At 44.4% G+C, this 20253-nt stretch overlaps 1 protein-coding gene across 4 annotated transcripts in view; it reads left to right on the top strand.

The window, feature by feature from the left end:
- RRM2B (ribonucleotide reductase regulatory TP53 inducible subunit M2B) overlaps nt 1-19928 on the top strand; it is a 45208-nt gene extending 25280 nt beyond the window's left edge. For all 4 annotated transcript variants that reach the window (XM_068237744.1, XM_068237741.1, XM_068237743.1 and 1 more), the window contains 5 exons: nt 1779-1873; nt 3380-3513; nt 10285-10389; nt 11696-11809; nt 16968-19928. In XM_068237744.1, the coding sequence (XP_068093845.1) occupies nt 1779-1873; nt 3380-3513; nt 10285-10389; nt 11696-11809; nt 16968-17120 (601 nt within the window). In that variant the 3' untranslated portion in view covers nt 17121-19928. The remainder of the gene's footprint in view (nt 1-1778; nt 1874-3379; nt 3514-10284; nt 10390-11695; nt 11810-16967) is intronic.
- The last annotated feature ends 325 nt before the right edge of the window (nt 19929-20253 follow it).

Raw genomic sequence — 20253 nt, 5'->3', positions numbered from 1 at the left:
AACCTCTGTTCACCTGAGTAGAGTGTAGTGTTTTGGTGTAACAGTAACACTTAGAGGACAGGGCCTCAGTACAGTAAGGCGTACTGTACAGATTCCTTCCGCAAACCTGAGCTCTCCAAGGCGGGAGGAGTCAGGCTGCCAGCGGGAAGGATATACTGAAAGTAACCCTCTGGCGGAAGGGTCACTTAACAGAACGAGGAACCGCCTCTAACAGTAAGGTCGGTTCTCGAAGTCGGACAAGCCAGGTCGTACACACACGGACAGATAAAGTACAAGATCAGGAGGCAAAGGCGGAGTCAAAGTACAGGCAGGGTTCAGCAACAGGGTATCAGAAATATCGGGGTACAAAATCAGGAGGCAGAAGCAGAGTCAAGGAACGAGCCGGGGTTCGGCAACAGAGTATCAGAAATATCGAGGTACAAGATCAGAGTTCAGGAGGATAGTCAAGGCAGGCAAAAGTCATAACAGATAATCACAATCAAACTAGTACTTTAGCTATCAACAGAATCTAGCTAAGTGTAGGATTACAGCTCCAGCTGGTCCCGGCACACTTGCGGATCTGACTACGGATCTGGGTGCTTCCACATAAGTGATCGCACGCCAGACAAAGAGCAAGTGAACAACCAGCCGTATATATACTCTAGGACCTTTCCAGGACCTCCCTAATTGCTGGTCCAATGGGAGCAGTGGAATTTGTCAGCTGACCCAGCTGGTCAGCCGACTCCCTTCTAACTGCTATTTAAACTCTGCCTCTGTGCTCGCGCGCATGTAAGTCTGAATCTTGGTGGACTATCAGTCCCAGCCACTCCAGTACTGTCATGCAATGTATCTAATGCGGGGGCCGCCTCTGATGCGGATTCCGCCGTTACCAATGCAGATTCCGCCGCACTGCCTATGCGGCATGCGGCGTTTTTTCCGCGTTGTGACGCCATGCTGGACGCGGAAACAGCCGCCTCACCTCGAGAGACGGCGGCCTTTCCGCGTTTCCTTACAGCCTGAGAGGGATATGGATGTTTCCCTTTAAACAATACCAGATATTGGCAGTCCTGCTGATCTCTTTGGCTGCAGTAGTGTCTGAATCACACACCTGGTAACTGCTCAATTCTGCTTGGTAACTGCTTGCTGAGCACATAGTTCACCTGCCTATGGAAAAGAGGCCTATATATAGTATGAGAGTTTACCTACATGACCTGCTCATAGTATGCAATACATGTTGACCCTCAGGCTAGATTCACAGTGGGACGTTGCGTTTTGATGCCACGTTAAAGTCGCACCGCAAGCTTGCAACGCAACGCGCCCAAAAAGTGGCAACGCAGCGTTACCGTCGCATACAGCAGATACAGTGAAAAATACAGGCAATGAAAAGTATGCTTCCAAGTCATTACTGAGCATGTGCAAACAGTCCAACGCAGCTAATAACGTGTATAACGCACTGCATGCAGTACTTTTACTTAACGTGCAGCGTTAGACACCAACGCAACGTGTGCACTGTGAACAGGGCATTGATTTTTCATTGCAGTGAGTTATTCTTCGTTAAATGGTGTTTTAACGCGCGACTTTAACGTCCCACTGTGAACTTAGCCTCATACTACAGGGAGGTGGTAAAATTGGTCAGTGATTGGCCAGTTATAATTGAAAGTGTGTACCAGGCTTTAGATCTGACTGTGTGTTCCAGGCCAAAGTACATTGTGACGCCTGCGTGTGTGTAGCCAGCGATACTACTTACACATGTAGCCCCGACTCACTCATAAACTAAAGCCTGTTGTTTTTTCTATTAGGAGCTTCTTATTTAATGCCATTGAAACAATGCCGTGTGTTAAGAAGAAAGCAGAGTGGGCTCTACGATGGATATCAGACAGGAAGGCCAGTTTTGGTAGGAAACACATTATATTGTCCATTTAGGGACAGGCTTGTTAATTCTAGATAATAGATTATGTTTTATTAGCTTTTATATGTCTATAGAGACAGCATGACTCATCACTGCTCATGTAGAAAGACGCAGCGACCATTGTACTCGGGTAACTGGATGTTGTACATGTGATGCAGTATCTGGATAGTGTAATGGGTAAGGAAAGGGGAGGAATAGAACACAGAGGCGTGTTCCTGGCTCTATGCCATGCCTTTGTGTCCCCTCTGCACGGCTCTCTGCCCCCCCCCCCCCCCCGTGTGCTGCGCTGTTACCCCCAGAAAACGCAGAGCAGCAGCTTGTCACCATCTAACTGGGGAAGGGGCGTCACTTGCAGGAGAGGCAATCCTGAATAAACACCTTCTCTGGTGTTAGGAATGCCCCTTCCCTCTTCTCAATGGCTCAGCTCTTCCCTGCTCTGCATCTACTCCGCCCATTCCCTGCCTCCCTGCACTCTACTCTGTAACGAGACAAAAAAAGTAGGTGAAAAAGTACTGTCAAATTATTCTGAGTATTTCCTCACTTTCTGGTGGCATAAAAGGCATTTTATTGATAAGATGTGAAATATCACCTAGGAGAAAATATAGGAGAAAAAGTGAACTGGATCGGGCCCATACCACTGGCGTAACAATAGGCCCTGCAGCCCCTGCTCCCGCGGCGGGGCGCGCCCCCCCCCCCCCCCTTGGGGCCCGCTCGTGGCCGTTTTGTGGGGGCTGGAGGGGTGGCAGCATGAGGGGAAAGCCTTGGCCACAGTCGGCGGGGAGAGGGGAAGTTCCCCCCCCCCCCTCTCCCTCACCTCGGGGCTCTCCCCTCTGTGCTCCCCTCCAGCTAGTTACAGTGTGGGCGGTGGGCAGATACATACCTTCTTCCGTGCGTTCCACCGCCTACAGCCGCTAGAGCTAGGAGTATGCGGTGGAACGCACGGAAGAAGGTATGTATCTTCCCGCCGCTGCCTGCTGCCCACACTGTAACTAGCTGGAGGGGAGCGCAGAGGGGAGAGCCCCGAGGTGAGGGAGAGGGGGGGGACTTCCCCTCTCCCCGCCGACTGTGGCCAAGGCTTTCCCCTCATGCTGCCACCCCTCCAGCCCCCACACAACGGCCACGAGCGGGCCCCAGGGGGCGCTCTGAATTCTGCAGGGGGGCCCGTACCCACTAGAGGCAGTCCTGCACTCAAACATACAATGCTTAGAGCCAGTATGGATGAGGTGAGCCAGTGTGAAAGTCCATGGGGAACAGTTCTCCAATCACAGCAGTGTCTACCATTTGAAGCATTCTAATTGGTTGAATAGTATGGGTGTATTATTACTACAACCTATCTGAAACCTAGAGGGTGCCATCCACCCAATCAAGATAGTGGAATTTCCTCATGGACATGAAGCGCCCAATGCTTTCCTCGGCACCAAGGGATCTATGTTGAAGTTGAGCTCTCCTAGTTGCCGTGTAGAATGACCTGCTCTGTTCCGCTGATGACAGGAGAGAGACTGGTGGCGTTCGCTGCAGTGGAAGGAGTCTTTTTCTCGGGGTCCTTTGCTGCCATCTTCTGGCTGAAGAAGAGAGGTCTGCTGCCTGGTCTCTCCTTCTCCAATGAGCTCATCAGCCGAGACGAGGTAAATTCACTCTTGTAATTTTGCTTCAAGCAATGTACAGTGCCAGTGAATGGCTCTTACATCATTGGTTGTGCTTCTGAACTAAAGTTCTCTTTGAAGCTGCCTCTTAATAGACTCCAGATTCTGTTTTGACATTTGATTTGGTCCATTTTCAACATGCCATCATTAGCATACACATCTGCATAAAATTGCATGAACTATAAGGGCCCTTTCACATGACCAGTTGATAGGCAGTGAAAAGCCTGCCCAACTTTCACAACTGCTTGCTGCTTGGTAACTGCTCACAGCTGCCTGGTAACTGCTTGCTGAGCAGACAGTTCAACTGCCCATGCGAAAGGGCCCTTGATCTATAAATAATTTGCATTTCATTGACCAACCCTAATGAGGTTCAAGTGGTGTACAAGCCAGTGTATAAAAAGGCAAACAGTGCCCCACTGCCCTTTTCCATGATCAGTTGATACGCAGTGAAAAGACTGTCAAACTCTCACAATTGCTCACTGGCTGCCTGGTAACTGCTCACTGCTGCCTGGCAACTGCTTGCTGAGCACACAGTTCAACTGCCCGTGGAAATGAGCCCTCATTCTTTATTTTTTGGATTTATATAACGCCAGCATCTATCTTCCTGTATAAAAGTGGTGAAAAAGAGCTTGCGTCTTGTAAGGCTGCGATCACGCTATGCGAGTTGCTACATATGAATACACTGCACATACAATTGTATGTTCATGTTCTTATCCTTGCATTGTATTGGACTGCATTACCCAAACCACTCTACAGGCCTGAGCCCACTGACGCAGTTATATCCGCTTCTGTCTGCTTTTCAGCATCAGCTTCAGTCACACTTCGTGCGCTTCTGTCTGCTTTTTTTCAGCACATCAATGTTACAGATTGATACATGTTGCTGAAAACGGACAGAAGCGCAGTAGTATGAATGTGTAAATGAAAAACGGACACAACTGCGTCAGTGGGCTCAGGCCCTACACAATGGCCTCAATTCACTAACCTTAACTCCTGTCTTTAAAGGGGATCTTTCGCGAAAAAAGTAGGCAGTTAAAAAATGTGACAGATGACAGGTTTTGGGCCAGTCCATCTTTTTAAGGGGGTTTCTCAGGGCTTTCTTTGTTTTCAACAGCATTTCCTGAACAACAGTTTAACTGCCAAAATAGCAAGATACCAGCCGGCCTCCCTAATCACTTGCACACTATTATGTCAGTTAAATTTTGCAACTGTTGTTCAGGAAATGCTGTTGAAAACAAAGAAAGCCCTGAGAATCCCCCTTAAAAAGATGGACTGGCCCAAAACCTGTCATCTGTCACATTTTTTAACTGCCTACTTTTTTCGCGAAATAACTCCTTTAATAACTCCTCTGAGCTGTTTTACAGTTATCACCATGGTGATATAATTGTGATAACTGTAAAACAGCTCAGAAGAGTTATTAAAGACAGGAGTTAAGTTTAGTGAATTGAGGCCAATGTGTTTCTAGAGAACCCGTGACCAGCATGTTACTATAGCAATCTTCATGCTGTGAAAAATAATGTGCATTTCATAACATGCAGAGTACGCGTTGCATTCATGGCCGGATTTCCGCACAGGCCACCTAGGCCAGTTCCTAGGGCGGAAACCTGCCGACAGGAGAGCTGGGGCGGGTGTCACACACGGCAGCACATCAGCTGTTCTTCCGTAATCTGCTGTCTGTTGCTGCGCTGTCCCCAGTCTCTCCTGCATGCACAACACAGAGGAGAGTGCCCTTCCCCTTCTCTTCTCTCCTCTGTGACAGGGCGGGGCTGAGAAGAGACAAGCCGGGAGATTTGAGCCCAGGAGGAGGAAGTCAGCAGACGGGTAGGCATTAGCCAACTGTGTATGGAGTCAGCGCTGTGAGGGGCAAGGAGGGAGAAGTGTGTGTGTGCAGAACTGCAGGCATTTTACACACTTCATCCTAAGCTGCTGTGGAGTGTGTGTGACCAGCTGTCTCCCTCCTTCTTCCTCTACCCCGGAGCCTGTGACTTTGTAACTTCTGAAGCTGCTTTAACAGGGCTGCCTGACGCTCCCCTACTGTCCTGTGTTAGCTGGCTTCTATCACTCTTATGGCCATACAGCCCCCTCTCTCTTTTCCTGTTAATCAGGCAGCTCTTCTCCTCCCACAGTCATTTCCATGTCACACAAACAAGGCTATTCATATATGGGGGGTTCCTTTTGTTATTCCTACTACAGTCACAATCTAATGCCCTACCATATTATTATGATGTATTTATATGGCACTGACACCTCCTGCAGCACTTTACAGAGTACATAGTCATGTCACTGACTGTCCTCAGAAAAGCTCACACTCTAAATCCTACCATAGTCATAGTCTAATGTCCTATCATTATTATGTATTTATCTAACGCTGATTCCTTTGGCAGCAATGTACAGAGTACATAGTCATGTCACTGACTGTCATCTGGGGAGCCCACAATCTAACCCTACCATAGTCATAGTCTAATGTCCTACCATATTATTATTATTATGTATTTATATAGCACTGACATCTTCTGCAGCACTTTACAGAGTGCATAGTCATGTCACTGACTGTCCTCAGAGGAGCTCACAATCTAATAATACCATAGTCATAGTCTAATGTCCTACCATATTATTATTATGTATTTATATAGCACTGACATCTTCTGCAGCACTTTACAGAGTGCATAGTCATGTCACTGACTGTCCTCAGAGGAGCTCACAGTCTAATCCTACCATAGTCATAGTCTAATGTCCTACCATATTATTATTATGTATTTATATATTATGTATTTATATAGCACTGCCATCTTCTAAAGCACTTTACAGAGTACATAGTCATGTCACTGGCTGTCCTCAGAGGAGCTCACAATCTAATCCTGCCATAGTCATAGTCTAATGTCCTACCATATTATTATTATGTATTTATATAGCACTGACATCTCCTGCAGCACTTTACAGAGTACATAGTCATGTCACTGGCTGTTCTCAGAGGAGCTCACAATCTAATCCTGCCATAGTCGTAGTCTAATGTCCCACCATATTATTATGTATTTAATTAGCACTTATACCTTCTGCAGCACTGTACAGAATGCATAGTCGCTATCCTCAGTCAATTTAATCACCTTAATATTGTGATCAGACTCTCTAACCTGAGATGGTACACTGGACTTTATATATACTCACCTGGGGCTTCCTCCAGCCCCATGAGCCCTGTGGCCTCCCTCCCTGGCCTCTTTGCCCCCTCTGTTCTGGCGCTATTACTCCCGGTAATCCCCTGCGATGTGGGTGCCCTCTGTCACGCTCTTGTCCCCGAGAGCGTCCTGTGCAGTACTGCTGCGCAGGCACAAAACGCTCCTGGACGCAGTAGCACAATGAGGGGTGCAAGTCTGGACGAGCTGCGCATGCGGAGAAGAGCACTTCCAGCCAGATTACCAGGAGGCATACATACCGGGAGGCCACAGTGCTCATGGGGCTGGAGGAAGCCCAAGGTAAGTATAAATAAAACCCAGTGTACCATCTCAGGGTCACATTAATTTTAACCCTTTTTCCCATAATCCTAATATCAAATTCCTAGCCTCGCCTTAAACTGCCAAAAGGCCTAGCCTTTAATCTCCACTAACCACTTTTTTTTTTGTTAAATACCTAACCCTAATATCCTGATCTATCAGATCCTAATTCTGCTGATTGTCAGGGGGCGGCTGAAGGTAGTGGGCCTTGGGCGGTAAAAAGTACAAATCCGGCCCTGGTTGCATTGCACCCACGTTATAGTGCAGGTGCTACGCAAGACGCATGGTGTAAGGCCTCTTTTTTCCACAGGCAGTTGATAGGGAGTTAAATGCCTCTCAAACTCTCACAACTGCTCGCTGCTTCCTGGTAACTGCTCACTGCTGTCTGGTAACTGCTTTCTGAGCACACAGTTCAACTGTCCGTGGAAAAGAGGCCATAGAGTACCCCTGAACTGAGGACAAGTGATAGTCCATGAGATGCAAAGAATTTTCGAGTTGATGCAGCATTATGCAAGTTTTGTATGCAAATGTATGCAGCTTGAACATTAACCTCCTTAGCGGTAACCCCGTGCTAGACACGGGGTAAGCCACCGCGGAGGATTTCTCAGGCCCTGCTGGTCCGATTTGCATATTATTTTTTTTTATACACGCAGCTAACACTTTGCTAGCTGCGTGTTACTTCCGATCGCCGCCGCTCTGCGCCGATTTGCCGCTACCCGCCATGTCAGGGGGTGCCCCCCCCCCCCCCGAGACCCGTGCGCTGTGACGTCATCGCGCCCGTCGTCATGGCGACGGGGGAAGCCCCCATGGAAATCCCATTCAGATCGGGATTTACTGATGGGCATACGCGCCGGCGGCGATCAAACTGTACGGGGGGATGCCGCAGGGAGGGGGGGGGGGGGAAGCATGTAGGTAGCCTAAAAAAAAAAAAGGTTAAAAAAATCCTCCCGTGAATCATACCGCCAGGGAGGTTAACCAATCAAATCCCGCTGAGGTAAAATTCAATTGGTCCATTTTCAAGCTGCATACATCTGAATACAAAATTAGCATAATCCTGAATCAACTCAAAATGATTTGCATCTCATTGACCATTCCTACTGAGGACAAAAATAAATAAAGTCTATGGTGGAGGACTAAGGCCTCTTTTCCACGAACTGTTGATAGTGAAATGCCCCTCAAACACTCACAACTGCTCACTGCTGCCTGGTAACTGCTTGTTGCTGCCTGGTAACTGCTCACTGCTGCCTGGTAACTGCTTGCTGAGCACACCGCTCAACAGTCCGTGGAAAAGCAGCCTTAATGTCCTGGCGCTGCTCATTGTTCACAGTGTCCTCCCCATTCTCTGTCCTCTTCATATTTGAAAGGATCCTCCAGTTTAATACTAAAACCAGGAAGTCCTCCTAGTGGCGGCGCGAGACTTAGAACTGCACAGGCGCAAGTTCCAACCCACAAGCACAAGAAAAGCAAGTGCTCTCCCCCTCTGCGGTACCTTGACAGGTACCCCAAATGTCATCATCCTCTAACATCTCTATTCCTTGGTACATGGCTATGCCCAAAGATTAAGATATGGAGAGCAGTTACCTCCTTAATAAATTTGATGTGCAATAAAAGAATCAAAAAACATCTATCACTATCACTATTCTTCTTCAACTACTCTGACTTTGCTACAGAAGACACAGACAAAAAATGCTTTACACAAGCTGGAGACATTGGGATGTTTTAGTAATTTTGGTGGGAGGGGGGAGGAGGGTTAGCAGGTTATTTTTGGTTAATTATCCAATATTTTCTATAATCTTGCGATATCTTTAGTGTACCGAAAGCAGACTTTGTAATCTTACTACAGTAGAGTTCTGGTTAACCGGAATTCAGGCATCTGGCAGTCTAACTGGCATGCCTGGCGGGACACAACGGCGGCGTTTCTAACCTACGGTAATTTGCACAGCGGTGTGCAGAAGAAACTACTTAGGCTTCCTCTGGGCACCGTTTTTTTTCTTTTCACTTCTTGCAGCTTCCTGTGTCTTTGTACGGCTCCCCAGGTTGTCACCTGACCCGCATTTGGTCACGTGACACATTGTGGCTATCCACAGTGAATGCCACGGAGCAGCTGGGAGCTGCAAGGAGTGAAACGTACGGCACCCAGAGGATGCGTAAGCAGTTTCTGCTGCACACCGCTGTGCCGTTAGTCCACTGGGGGAAGGTTAGTGTTATGTTTAATGCCGGTTACTTGACTTCTCTAGGAACTTGTAAGCACACATATCTGACATCAGGCAATCCTCTCCTGTACCATATACTGTATTTTTTTGGACTATAAGACTCGCTTTTTCTCCCCCAAAAGTTGGGGAAAAAAGTCACTGCGACCTTATAATCCAAATGCAGCAAATTCCTGAGTTGTGACACCTGCCAATTCAAATCTCCAACCCGCCGCAATGTCGGGGACTCTTTGTACCCATGCAGAGGACACTGGGACAAACGGAGGACACGGGGACACAAAGGGGCATAGAGGAGGACACAAGAGATACAAGGGGGCACGAGGTACAAAGGTGGTATAATCCTCAAGGTGCCCCTTCACCATGGATGCACCAGGTTTTGTGTATGTATGTGTGTATATATATTTCCCCTGATTTTGGTCCTCTAAACCTAGGTGCGTATTATAGTCTGAAAAATATGGTAAATGAGACTGTACTGTACGTGGAAACCTAAAGTTGAGGTCTCTTCACAGTGAATTTCTGCGATTATATTTTTTGGACTTTTTCCTGTTTGAAAATTACTTATTTTATATAATAATAATAAAAAAGCAAGCGCTCGTCCATGAGTGGTTTCTCTCACTGTGCAGGCGCAGTTAGAAAGTCACACCTGGGCAGTTCATAGTCGCTCTGCGCCTCTCGGGCGGAACATCCAGGAGGTTGCGGGGATAAGAGGAATGGGGGGAGAGGGGACCCCGAGGACGGGGCAGCGGCAGGGCACCAAGTAAAAAGGAATCTAAACCATGGGCATGGGCTTCAATCAATAGATTTTCCCCAGATTCGGGGGTACGTTAATTTAGCGATTGAAAAGTATGGAGCAGAGGGTAAAAATATGATGTTTACCCTTTTGTTGTACTTTTATAAATATGGCGAATTAAAACAATTGTGGTATTTATAACCAAAAAGTTGGAGAATCACTCTTTTCCCAGATTTGTATAATAGATTGCTTTTTATAATAGATGCCCTGTGCTTGTATGTCACATATGTATGTTATTATAGTGATTTTTGTCACACTTGCTCTGCAGGGTCTGCACTGTGATTTTGCCTGCTTGCTGTTTCATCATCTGGTGAACAAACCGACCCAGAACAGAGTGACCGAGATCATCGCCAGCGCGGTCAGAATAGAGCAGGTAACACGTGGTCACTGATTTGTTTTGCAAAGACTAGAACAATGTAACAGTAATAAGGTGTGGCCAAATGGCATCTGGAATGGAGGGGAGGGGGGGAGGAAAGGTGGTGTTCCAACAAAACAGCCTAGATCGTCAAACTAACCTACATCCCATTGATTTTACCCTTCCCTAACCCTCCTGCCTATGCATTTATCAATGCATGTAGGCAGATTCAATGGGTAGACTATTTCGTCGGCAGAGGGGGCAGTACTGTTTTAACCCTGATTGAGAATTTCTGTATTGTAGTGTACACTGTGCATTACACGCTCAATTTAGGTGAAGTAGAAGATCGATTTCAGCAGGAAATCTTGTGGGTATCGGCCTTGTGACGATGCCTCACACACCCCTCCTTAATTTTTTAAGTCCCCCTTGGGCCCGTACAGTTGTTCTTAACCTGCCGCCATCCGCGCTGAGCATCCTTGTACTTCTGCATTTGCACCCTCCTGCAGTTGCCGGCATTATAGCACGTGAAGCGTGTGTAACGTCACACTTGCTCCCCACATGCAGTATGCCGGTAGATACATGGGACCTGAATACAGAAATAGGGCACAGACACTCAGCACGGGCGGCGTGACGGGTAAAATGTAAGTCTACGGGGGATGGGGGGAGTTGTAGCACACATAAAACATTAGGTGGGGCAGCGGTTTCCCTTGCATTCGCCGTTTGTGATTATCGCACAACGTTACCGCCACACCCCCGATTGAGCATTGTGTGTACCTAGCATTAGGCAAATGTCTAGGCTTTTTAATGCTAAATACACACAATGCAGTTTTCTGTCCGATTGATGGGAATCTGACTATTATTTGTACGACGTCCAATCTGCTCCCTTTCGATAACAGGATTGATTTTTCAAAGTTATCATGGGAAAATCGATCCTGCTATCAATCAGGAGCAGTTTGGACTCAAAGCGCCAGAGCTGCAGCCGCTAGGACATGCTCAGTAGGCAGGAGCAGTGTTAGGGAGTCTTGCACAAGGTCTCCTTACTGAATAGGTGCTGGCTTACTGAACAGGAAGAGCCAAGATTTTAAGAGTCTCCTGTGTCAGAGGCAGAGCCTTTAACCAGTATACTAAATACAGCCACTGGATAGTCCAGCATAATCCTGGGTGGAACAAGACTAGAATCTCCTGGCATGTATGGCCTATAGAATAGGTAAGCACAGTCTCCGCTGACTCTGTAACATCAACACACTTTATTACTGTAATAAGGAACTTGTTATCATATTTAAATGGGTGATTTTGTGGCCCTAACATGGTCTTCTCTGCACAGGAGTTCCTAACAGAAGCTTTATCCGTGGATCTTATTGGAATGAACTGCCAACTCATGAAGACTTATATAGAATTTGTGGCAGATCGTTTATTGGGTGAACTTGGCTTTCCAAAGGTAACTAAGTAAATGTACTGTATATACTCGACTATAAGTCTAGAAATGTAGGTCTGATTCACTAAAAGTATAGGGGTCGACTTATACACGAGTCACAAGCAACGCTGAGCACACTGAATAATGTGTGTACTAATAGTGACATTCCCATTTGCAGCAATTTACCCAGTGGTCAGTTATACTTTCTTGATAAAGGAAATGCCACGAAAACACAGGTCTGAAAGTCCTGGCCACAACGATTAAAGTGGATCCGAGGTGAACTTTTACTCATTGCATAATTGTGTTCCTTTCCTATTGTTTATAGGGCATTCCTCAAGCCAAATACTTTTTTGTTTTTGTTTTAATACTCTAATTCCCTATAAACTAAATAAACCACGCCCACAGCTTCTCCAGAGAGCCTTGGCAGTAGCAAGGGCTCATGCGAGCTCGGTCTGGGCAGGAGGAGGAGGAGGTGTTACTAGTCATTGATTTCAGAGGCAGAGGGAGGAGGGGGGGGATTAGGTTTTTTTTCACAGGCTTAGTGCTCAAGATACAGATAAGCCTGCCTCTGTGTAATATTTACAAACAACATGGCTGCTGTCATTGTATCACAGGAAGAAATAATCATTTTCTATTAAAGCTGTTTGCAGATAGATTTGCTGTGTAAATTATCTAAACTTTAGATAAAATATATAGACAAGTTACTTGTTATAGTTAGTTTTTCATCTCGGATCCGCTTTAACAAGGAAAGGGCCAGGGGGAAATGCTGGGCTGCAGGAAGGGGAGTAAATCATTGCAGCACTTGGGGGCCTGGAGGAGGTATTGGCTGCAATACTGTATGCAGTGCAGACATTAACCCCTCCTGGTCCTCAAGTGCAGCTGTTAATTCTTCCTGGTCCCCAAGGTAATCAATTATGAGACAAAGGCTGTAATTCATGAGGATAGATAAAAAGTATAATGCAGAAACAACAATAGGAAAAGGACCCCCTAGTATAGCACCACACTGAGCAGAATCATTTCAAGTCAAAAATAAGCAATCCTTTATTCAATTCAAACCACATATCAATAAAAACAATTAAAAATCACATACGTGATGGACTGTGTTTTAAAAAGTGTGTATGTGGGTGTGTATAGGTGCGTACACATGCACTACAAAAGGAAACGATGGCCGATGGGCGGTCTTTAGCCGACAGTATGCACGGATCGTTCAGAAACAACCTTATCAGTGCGCAGACACCGTGAACACACGCGCATACTGTCGGCTAAAGACCGCCCAACGGGAGGTTCCCGTGGACCCGTCGTTTCCTTCCCTTTAAGGAGCGTGTGTACGCTCCTTAAAGGGAAGGCTCGCGCGCGATATAAAAAACAGACTACACTTACCTGGGGCTTCTTCCAGCTCCTGGCAGTCGATCGGTGCCCTCGCCGGAGCTCCTCTCCCTCACAGCGTCCAGAGTTGAAGAAGCTGACCTCGCCAGGTCGGCTTCCAGGTCGACTTCTGTGCGCTCCACGGCGGGGGGTCAGGTGGTGTAGGGACATCATTGGGTCTCTACTGTGTATGTGTGTGTGTGTGTGTGTATATATATATATATATATATATATATATATATATATATATATATATATATATATATATATATATATATATATATATATATATATATATATATATATACACACACACACACACACAGTGGTGTGAAAAACTATTTGCCCCCTTCCTGATTTCTTATTCTTTTGCATGTTTGTCACACTTAAATGTTTCTGCTCATCAAAAACTGTTAACCATTAGTTAAAGATAACATAATTGAACACAAAATGCAGTTTTAAAGGATGGTTTTTATTATTTAGTGAGGGGAAAAAAAACTCAAAACCTACATTGCCCTGTGTGAAAAAGAAATTGCCCCCTGAACCTAATAACTGGTTGGGCCACCCTTAGCAGCAATAACTGCAATCAAGCGTTTGCGATAACTTGCAACAAATCTTTTACAGCGCTCTGGAGGAATTTTGGCCCACTCATCTTTGCAGAATTGTTGTAATTCAGCTTTATTTGAGGGTTTTCTAGCATGAACTGCCTTTTTAAGGTCATGCCACAATAGGATTCAGGTCAGGGCTTTGACTAGGCCACTCCAAAGTCTTCATTTTGTTTTTCTTCAGCCATTCAGAGGTGGATTTGCTGGTGTCTTTTGGGTCATTGTCCTGCTGCAGCACCCAAGATCGCTTCAGCTTGAGTTGACGAACAGATGGCCGGACATTCTCCTTCAGGATTTTTTGGTAGACAGTAGAATTCATGGTTCCATCTATCACAGCAAGCCTTCCAGGTCCTGAAGCAGCAAAACAACTCCAGACCATCACACTACCACCACATTTTACTGTTGGTATGATGTTCTTTTGCTGAAATGCTGTGTTACTTCTACGCCAGATGTAACGGGACACGCACCTTCCAAAAAGTTCAACTTTTGTCTCGGCGGTCCACAAGGTATTTTCCCAAAAGTCTTGGCAATCATTGAGATGGCAATCATTGAGATGTTTTTTAGCAAAATTGAGACGAGCCTTAATGTTCTTTTTGCTTAAAAGTGGTTTGCGCCTTGGATATCTGCCATGCAGGCCGTTTTTGCCCAGTCTCTTTCTTATGGTGGAGTTGTGAACACTGACCTTAATTGAGGCAAGTGAGGCCTGCAGTTCTTTAGATGTTGTCCTGGGGTCTTTTGTGGCCTCTCGGATGAGTTTTCTCTGCGCTCTTGGGGTAATTTTGGTCGGCCGGCCACTCCTGGGAAGGTTCATCACTGTTCCATGTTTTTGCCATTTGTGGATAATGGCTCTCACTGTGGTTCGTTGGAGTCCCAAAGCTTTAGAAATGGCTTTATAACCTTTACTAGACTGATAGATCTCAATTACAGTACTTTTGTTCTCATTTGTTCCTGAATTTCTTTGGATCTTGGCATGATGTCTAGCTTTTGAGGTGCTTTTGGTCTACTTCTCTGTGTCAGATAGCTTCTATTTAAGTGATTTCTTGATTGAAACAGGTGTGGCAGTAATCAGGCCTGGGGGGTGACTACAGAAATTGAACTCAGGTGTGATAAACCACAGTTAAGTTATTTTTTAACAAGGGGGGCAATCACTTTTTCACACAGGGCCATGTAGGTTTTGAGTTTTTTTTCCTCACTAAATAATAAAAACCATCATTTAAAACTGCATTTTGTGTTCAATTATGTTATCTTTGACTAATAGTTAACGGTTTTTGATGAGCAGAAACATTTAAGTGTGACAAACATGCAAAAGAATAAGACATCAGGAAGGGGGCAAAAAGTTTTTCACACCACTGTATATATATATATATATATACATGTATATATAAATATATATATATTATAATATATATATATATATATATATATATATATATATATATATATATATATATATATATATATATATATATATATATATATATATATATATATATATATGCATACAGTGGGTTGCAAAAGTATTTGGCCCCCTTGACATTTTCCACATTTTGTCATATTACTGCCACAAACATGAATCAAATTTATTGGAACTCCACATGAAAGACCAATACAAAGTGGTGTACACATGAGAAGTGGAAAGAAAATCATACACGATTCCAATCATTTTTTTACAAATAAATAACTGCAAAGTGGTGTGTGCATAATTATTCGGCCCCCTTTGATCTGAGTGCAGTCAGTTGCCTATAGACATTGCCTGATGAGTGCTAATGACTAAATAGAGTGCACCAGTGTGTAATCTAATGTCAGTACAAATACAGCTGCTCTGTGAGGGCCTCAGAGGTTGTCTAAGAGAATATTGGGAGCAACAACACCGTGAAGTCCAAAGAACACACAAGACAGGTCAGGGATCAAGTTATTGAGAAATTTAAAGCAGGCTTAGGCTACAAAAAGATTTCCAAAGCCTTGAACATCCCATGGAGCACTGTTCAAGCGATCATTCAGAAATGGAAGGAGTATGGCACAACTGTAAACCTACCAAGAGAAGGCCATCCACCTAAACTCACAGGCCGAACAAGGAGAGCGCTGATCAGAAATGCAGTCAAGAGGCCCATGGTGAGTCTGGACGAGCTGCAGAGATCTACAGCTCAGGTGGGAGACTCTGTCCATAGGACAACTATTAGTCATGCACTGTACAAAGTTGGCCTTTATGGAAGAGTGGCAAGAAGAAAGGCATTGTTAACAGAAAGCATAAGAAGTCCCATTTGCAGTTTGCCACAAGCCATGTGGGGGACACAGCAACCATGTGGAAGAAGGTGCTCTGGTCACATGAGACCAAAATGGAACTTTTTGGCCAAAATGCAAAACGCTATGTGTGGCGGAAAACTAACACTGCACATCACTCTGAATACACCATCCCCACTGTCAAATATGGTGGTGGCAGCATCATGCTCGGGGGGTGTACCTCTTCAGCAGGGACAGGGAAGCTGGTCAGAGTTGATGGGAAGATGGATGGAGCCAAATACAGGGCAAACTTGGAAGAAAACCTCTTGGAGACTGCAAAAGACTTGAGACTGGGGCGGAGGTTCACCTTCCAGCAGGACAATGACCCTAAACATAAAGCCAGGGCAACAATGGAATGGTTTAAAACAAAACATATCTATGTGTTAGAATGGCCCATTCAAAGTCCAGATCTAAATCCAAGCGAGAATCTGTGGCAAGATCTGAAAACTGCTGTTCACAAACGCTGTCCATCTAATCTGACTGAGCTGGAGCTGTTTTGCAAAGAAGAATGGGCAAGGATTTCAGTCTCTAGATGTGCAAAGCTGGTAGAGACATACCCTAAAAGACTGGCAGCCGTAATTGCAGCAAAAGGTGGTTCTACAAAGTATTGACTTAGGGGGCTGAATAATTACGCACACCCCACTTTGCAGTTATTTATTTGTAAAAAATGTTTGGAATCATGTATGATTTTCGATCCACTTCTCACGTGTACACCACTTTGTATTGGTCTTTCACGTGGAATTCCAATAAAATTGATTCATGTTTGTGGCAGTAATGTGGCAAAGTTCAAGGGGGCCGAATACTTTTGCAAGCCACTATATATATATATATAAAAAAAAAAAAAAAAATTTCCTCTTGTATTTTGCTCTATATATATATATATATATATATATATATATATATATATATAATTTTTATTGTCTTCCCTTCAGGTATATGAAGCCGAAAATCCATTTGATTTCATGGAGAACATCTCTCTGGAAGGCAAGACCAACTTCTTTGAGAAGCGTGTGTCAGAATACCAAAGGTTTGCCGTGATGTCACATACAGAGGACAATGTCTTCACCCTGGATGCTGACTTTTAATAGGGACAGAACATTGATGTGTGACATGCCTGAGACCTAGCAGATAGTCCAGGCTTATGGAGGAGCCAAGGTCCTCCCTTCCATATGGTCCACTCCAGACATGTATGCCCTGTCATTTGTGACAATGACTAATGGAACTCCAGCCATGGTTAGAACCTATGTCAGGTTTGTATTGCTGTTTACGGCCCTGATGCAGAGACTCTCTGTTTAGTTTTTGTTTTGCCTTTTATTGGAAGTGCACTATATCCTCTGACACTCATCCTGCTTGATTGTAAATGAGGAGTGATCTAGCAATGGAGCATTAATGCACAGGATGGTGGTGTTAGAATGTTTCTTAGTTTTTGTTGACTTGCTGCTATATTGGTATTAGAGAAGGCAACGCTTCCTGAGTATCAGACGACATCCCTTCAGTATGGGAGACTTGCTGCTATATTGGTATTAGAGAAGGCAATGCTTCCTGAGTATCACAGACGACGTCCCATCAGTATGGGAGACTTGCATACTCAGGTTGGGAAAGAGAAGTCAGGAAGGGGTTTGAGGGGTATAGATATAATTCTCACTTGTTATGTTTTTGTTTATACATTCTTGGGTGCTAAAGTTCTTCATCTGAACTCCTATGGCCTCAATTCACTAAGGGCTGTTGGGTAATAAGAAATCATTCAGCGATATATATATATACCACATGCAGTATTTCAGACATTCTTTTAAATCGACTATCTTTTTCCTGCATGCGGGAGTCAGTCAGTATATTACCAAAACTATTGTAAAACCGTTCAGTAAGATTGCGGTCCCAGAGTGCAGGATGCTTGTCTCCACCCCCCTGTTCCTGTGTCCCTCTGCCACAGCCAATCACCTCAGAGCAGCCTGGAATTCGGCGTTGCTTGTGTGGCGCATGTGCTTATACTCTCCTGGCCACCAGGGAGCGCATCACTGAATCGCAATCCCAGTATGCAGGAGCAATTCTGGGGATGGCGAGCTGCAGCATGTTAGGCTCGGGGTGCAAGGAAATGAGTCTGTAGAAGCTGGTGACAGCAGAGAAGGAGGTGATAAATGTGCCTTCCGAGCCATGCTGGGCTGCTGTTCAGCTGGATTACATTCCTGATGTCCCGCCTGCCAGTACATCGGTACCAATTAAGTGAGGAGTAGATGGTTTCGTCTCCTTGTATTGGCTGTATCCTTTTATCTGTTCATTTTACCGAATGGCTGATTGTTAGTTACTGACAGCTCCAGACATGAGGTAAAATACAAAAAATCCTACCACCTGCTCTAATCTTTGTGAATTGACCTTTTTATTGAGACATTTGCAGCACAAGTCAGTAATTCACCTCGCCGGTCAGTAATTTTACTTTTCCATGCAGTAATAGCTTTTCCTGAACTGACGCTTGGCAATCTGTTCGGTAAAATCAGCTGTTCTCAGTATTACAGAATACAGTAATGCTTCATGAAGAATTGAAGCCTGTGAGCCTCATGGTTTCCAAGAATAAGGAACAAAATCGGTGTATATGACATTTACTGTCATATTATAGCTGAAGTCAAAATTAAATCACTTTTAAATTTACCTATATACTACTGGTTAAAGTGAACCAGAGACAAAGCATCCTAATGTATTTTACCATATATATATCAGTGGGAACATTAGAGAAAACACCTACCCTGCTCTCTGTTTCATTCTTCGCTGCACAGCCTGTTTGTTATCAGCCCTGATAAAATCCCTACTGAGCATTCAGTCTGGCTTTGCTCAGTAATCATTATAGCTGAGTCTGTCTTCTCTGATGTCTTTTCAAGCCCAAACCTGCCCCCTTCCGGTTCTGCTTTCCCCTTTCTGTATACTTGCAGCATCACAGAGAGCTGTGATGAGATGGGAGGAGCTGCTAATGTAAGGGTATATTGAAAAACGTTTTTTTTAAGCTATATTTGTTAGTCATAAGAGGTTTTTAGAAATGGTGATTTCATTTTGCACACAGTCCACTAAATAATATTGCTTTTCTAAGCGCTTAGCGATTTACCTATACTTTGTATTGAGGCGCAAACGCTCAGGAAATGGTGCAGGAGCCGCATTTGCGATTGGAAAGAAAGCTCATATGAGAACACTCACATAGAGCAATATTGCAGAAGTGCTTTTAAAGTGATTTTTTTTTAAATCGCCAGCGCTTAAAATAACCTAACGCTCACAGTGTAAACAAACCCCGAGTCTGACAGGAGAAAAGTGCTATACAAATGTTGGAATTATTATTATTTTTATCAGAATTATTACATATTTAAAAGTTTATTTGACAATAATCCTTCCTATGTACATTGTCAGGTTCTGCCATATTCCCAGCAGCCAGGCAAGTGCTGCATTCTGTGTGTGAACCATTGAATGGCAATCCCACCAAGCTCAGCATTCTGTCCAATGGGAGTCTCATATGCCTGCTCTCCCTGGGGCTGATTTGTTAAAGGCTGGAGAGCAATGATCCAGCGAGCTTGGACTAGATTTTTAAAAAACTGTCTTCTATTCCATGGCAAGAAATAATATATAGTGGGTAGCCTCATTAAAGCCTGCTATCTGGTCAGTCCAAAGCCAGGTCACTCACAAGGCAACCCAGGTAGGCACCTAGGGCCTAGTGCAAGGCCAGGGGCCTGACAGTTGTCTCCAGTAAGCCCCTCTTGGTACTAAACAGGTCAGGTAGAAAGCAGGGAAATCCAAATCTGCTACTATATAATAGGGTCCTATTCCAGTGCTTTTTAAATATTTAAATTACATTATTTATTTTTAAACTGACTGTTTTGTTTTATGCTTAAAATAAAATATACTGTATTTCAGCTTCATTCTGAGTGTCTTTTGTTTTTTGCTTAGGATGTAGTAATTTGCATAGGGTTGGTGACAACAGGTAGGGCCTCAATGTCAAATATTTATGAACTTTTGGCCATGCACAGTTCAAATTTATTTTTAGGTTTTTTTTGACCAGAGAAATCTGATTGGTTCAATCTTTCTAAACGATTCAAGCGAAAAAACAAAACAAAAAAAAAACAATGTACTATACCTTTATGATCATTTTCCAAAAATATCAAACAAAGGATTGAATAATCTTTCAGTTTTTATATTTTTTTATTTGCTTTCTTTTCAACACATCTGATCAGATTTTTATTGAAA

This window comes from Hyperolius riggenbachi, chromosome 5, assembly GCF_040937935.1.
Source record: "Hyperolius riggenbachi isolate aHypRig1 chromosome 5, aHypRig1.pri, whole genome shotgun sequence".
Lineage (NCBI taxonomy): Eukaryota > Metazoa > Chordata > Amphibia > Anura > Hyperoliidae > Hyperolius > Hyperolius riggenbachi.
This window is presented reverse-complemented; position numbering and strand designations above follow the sequence as displayed.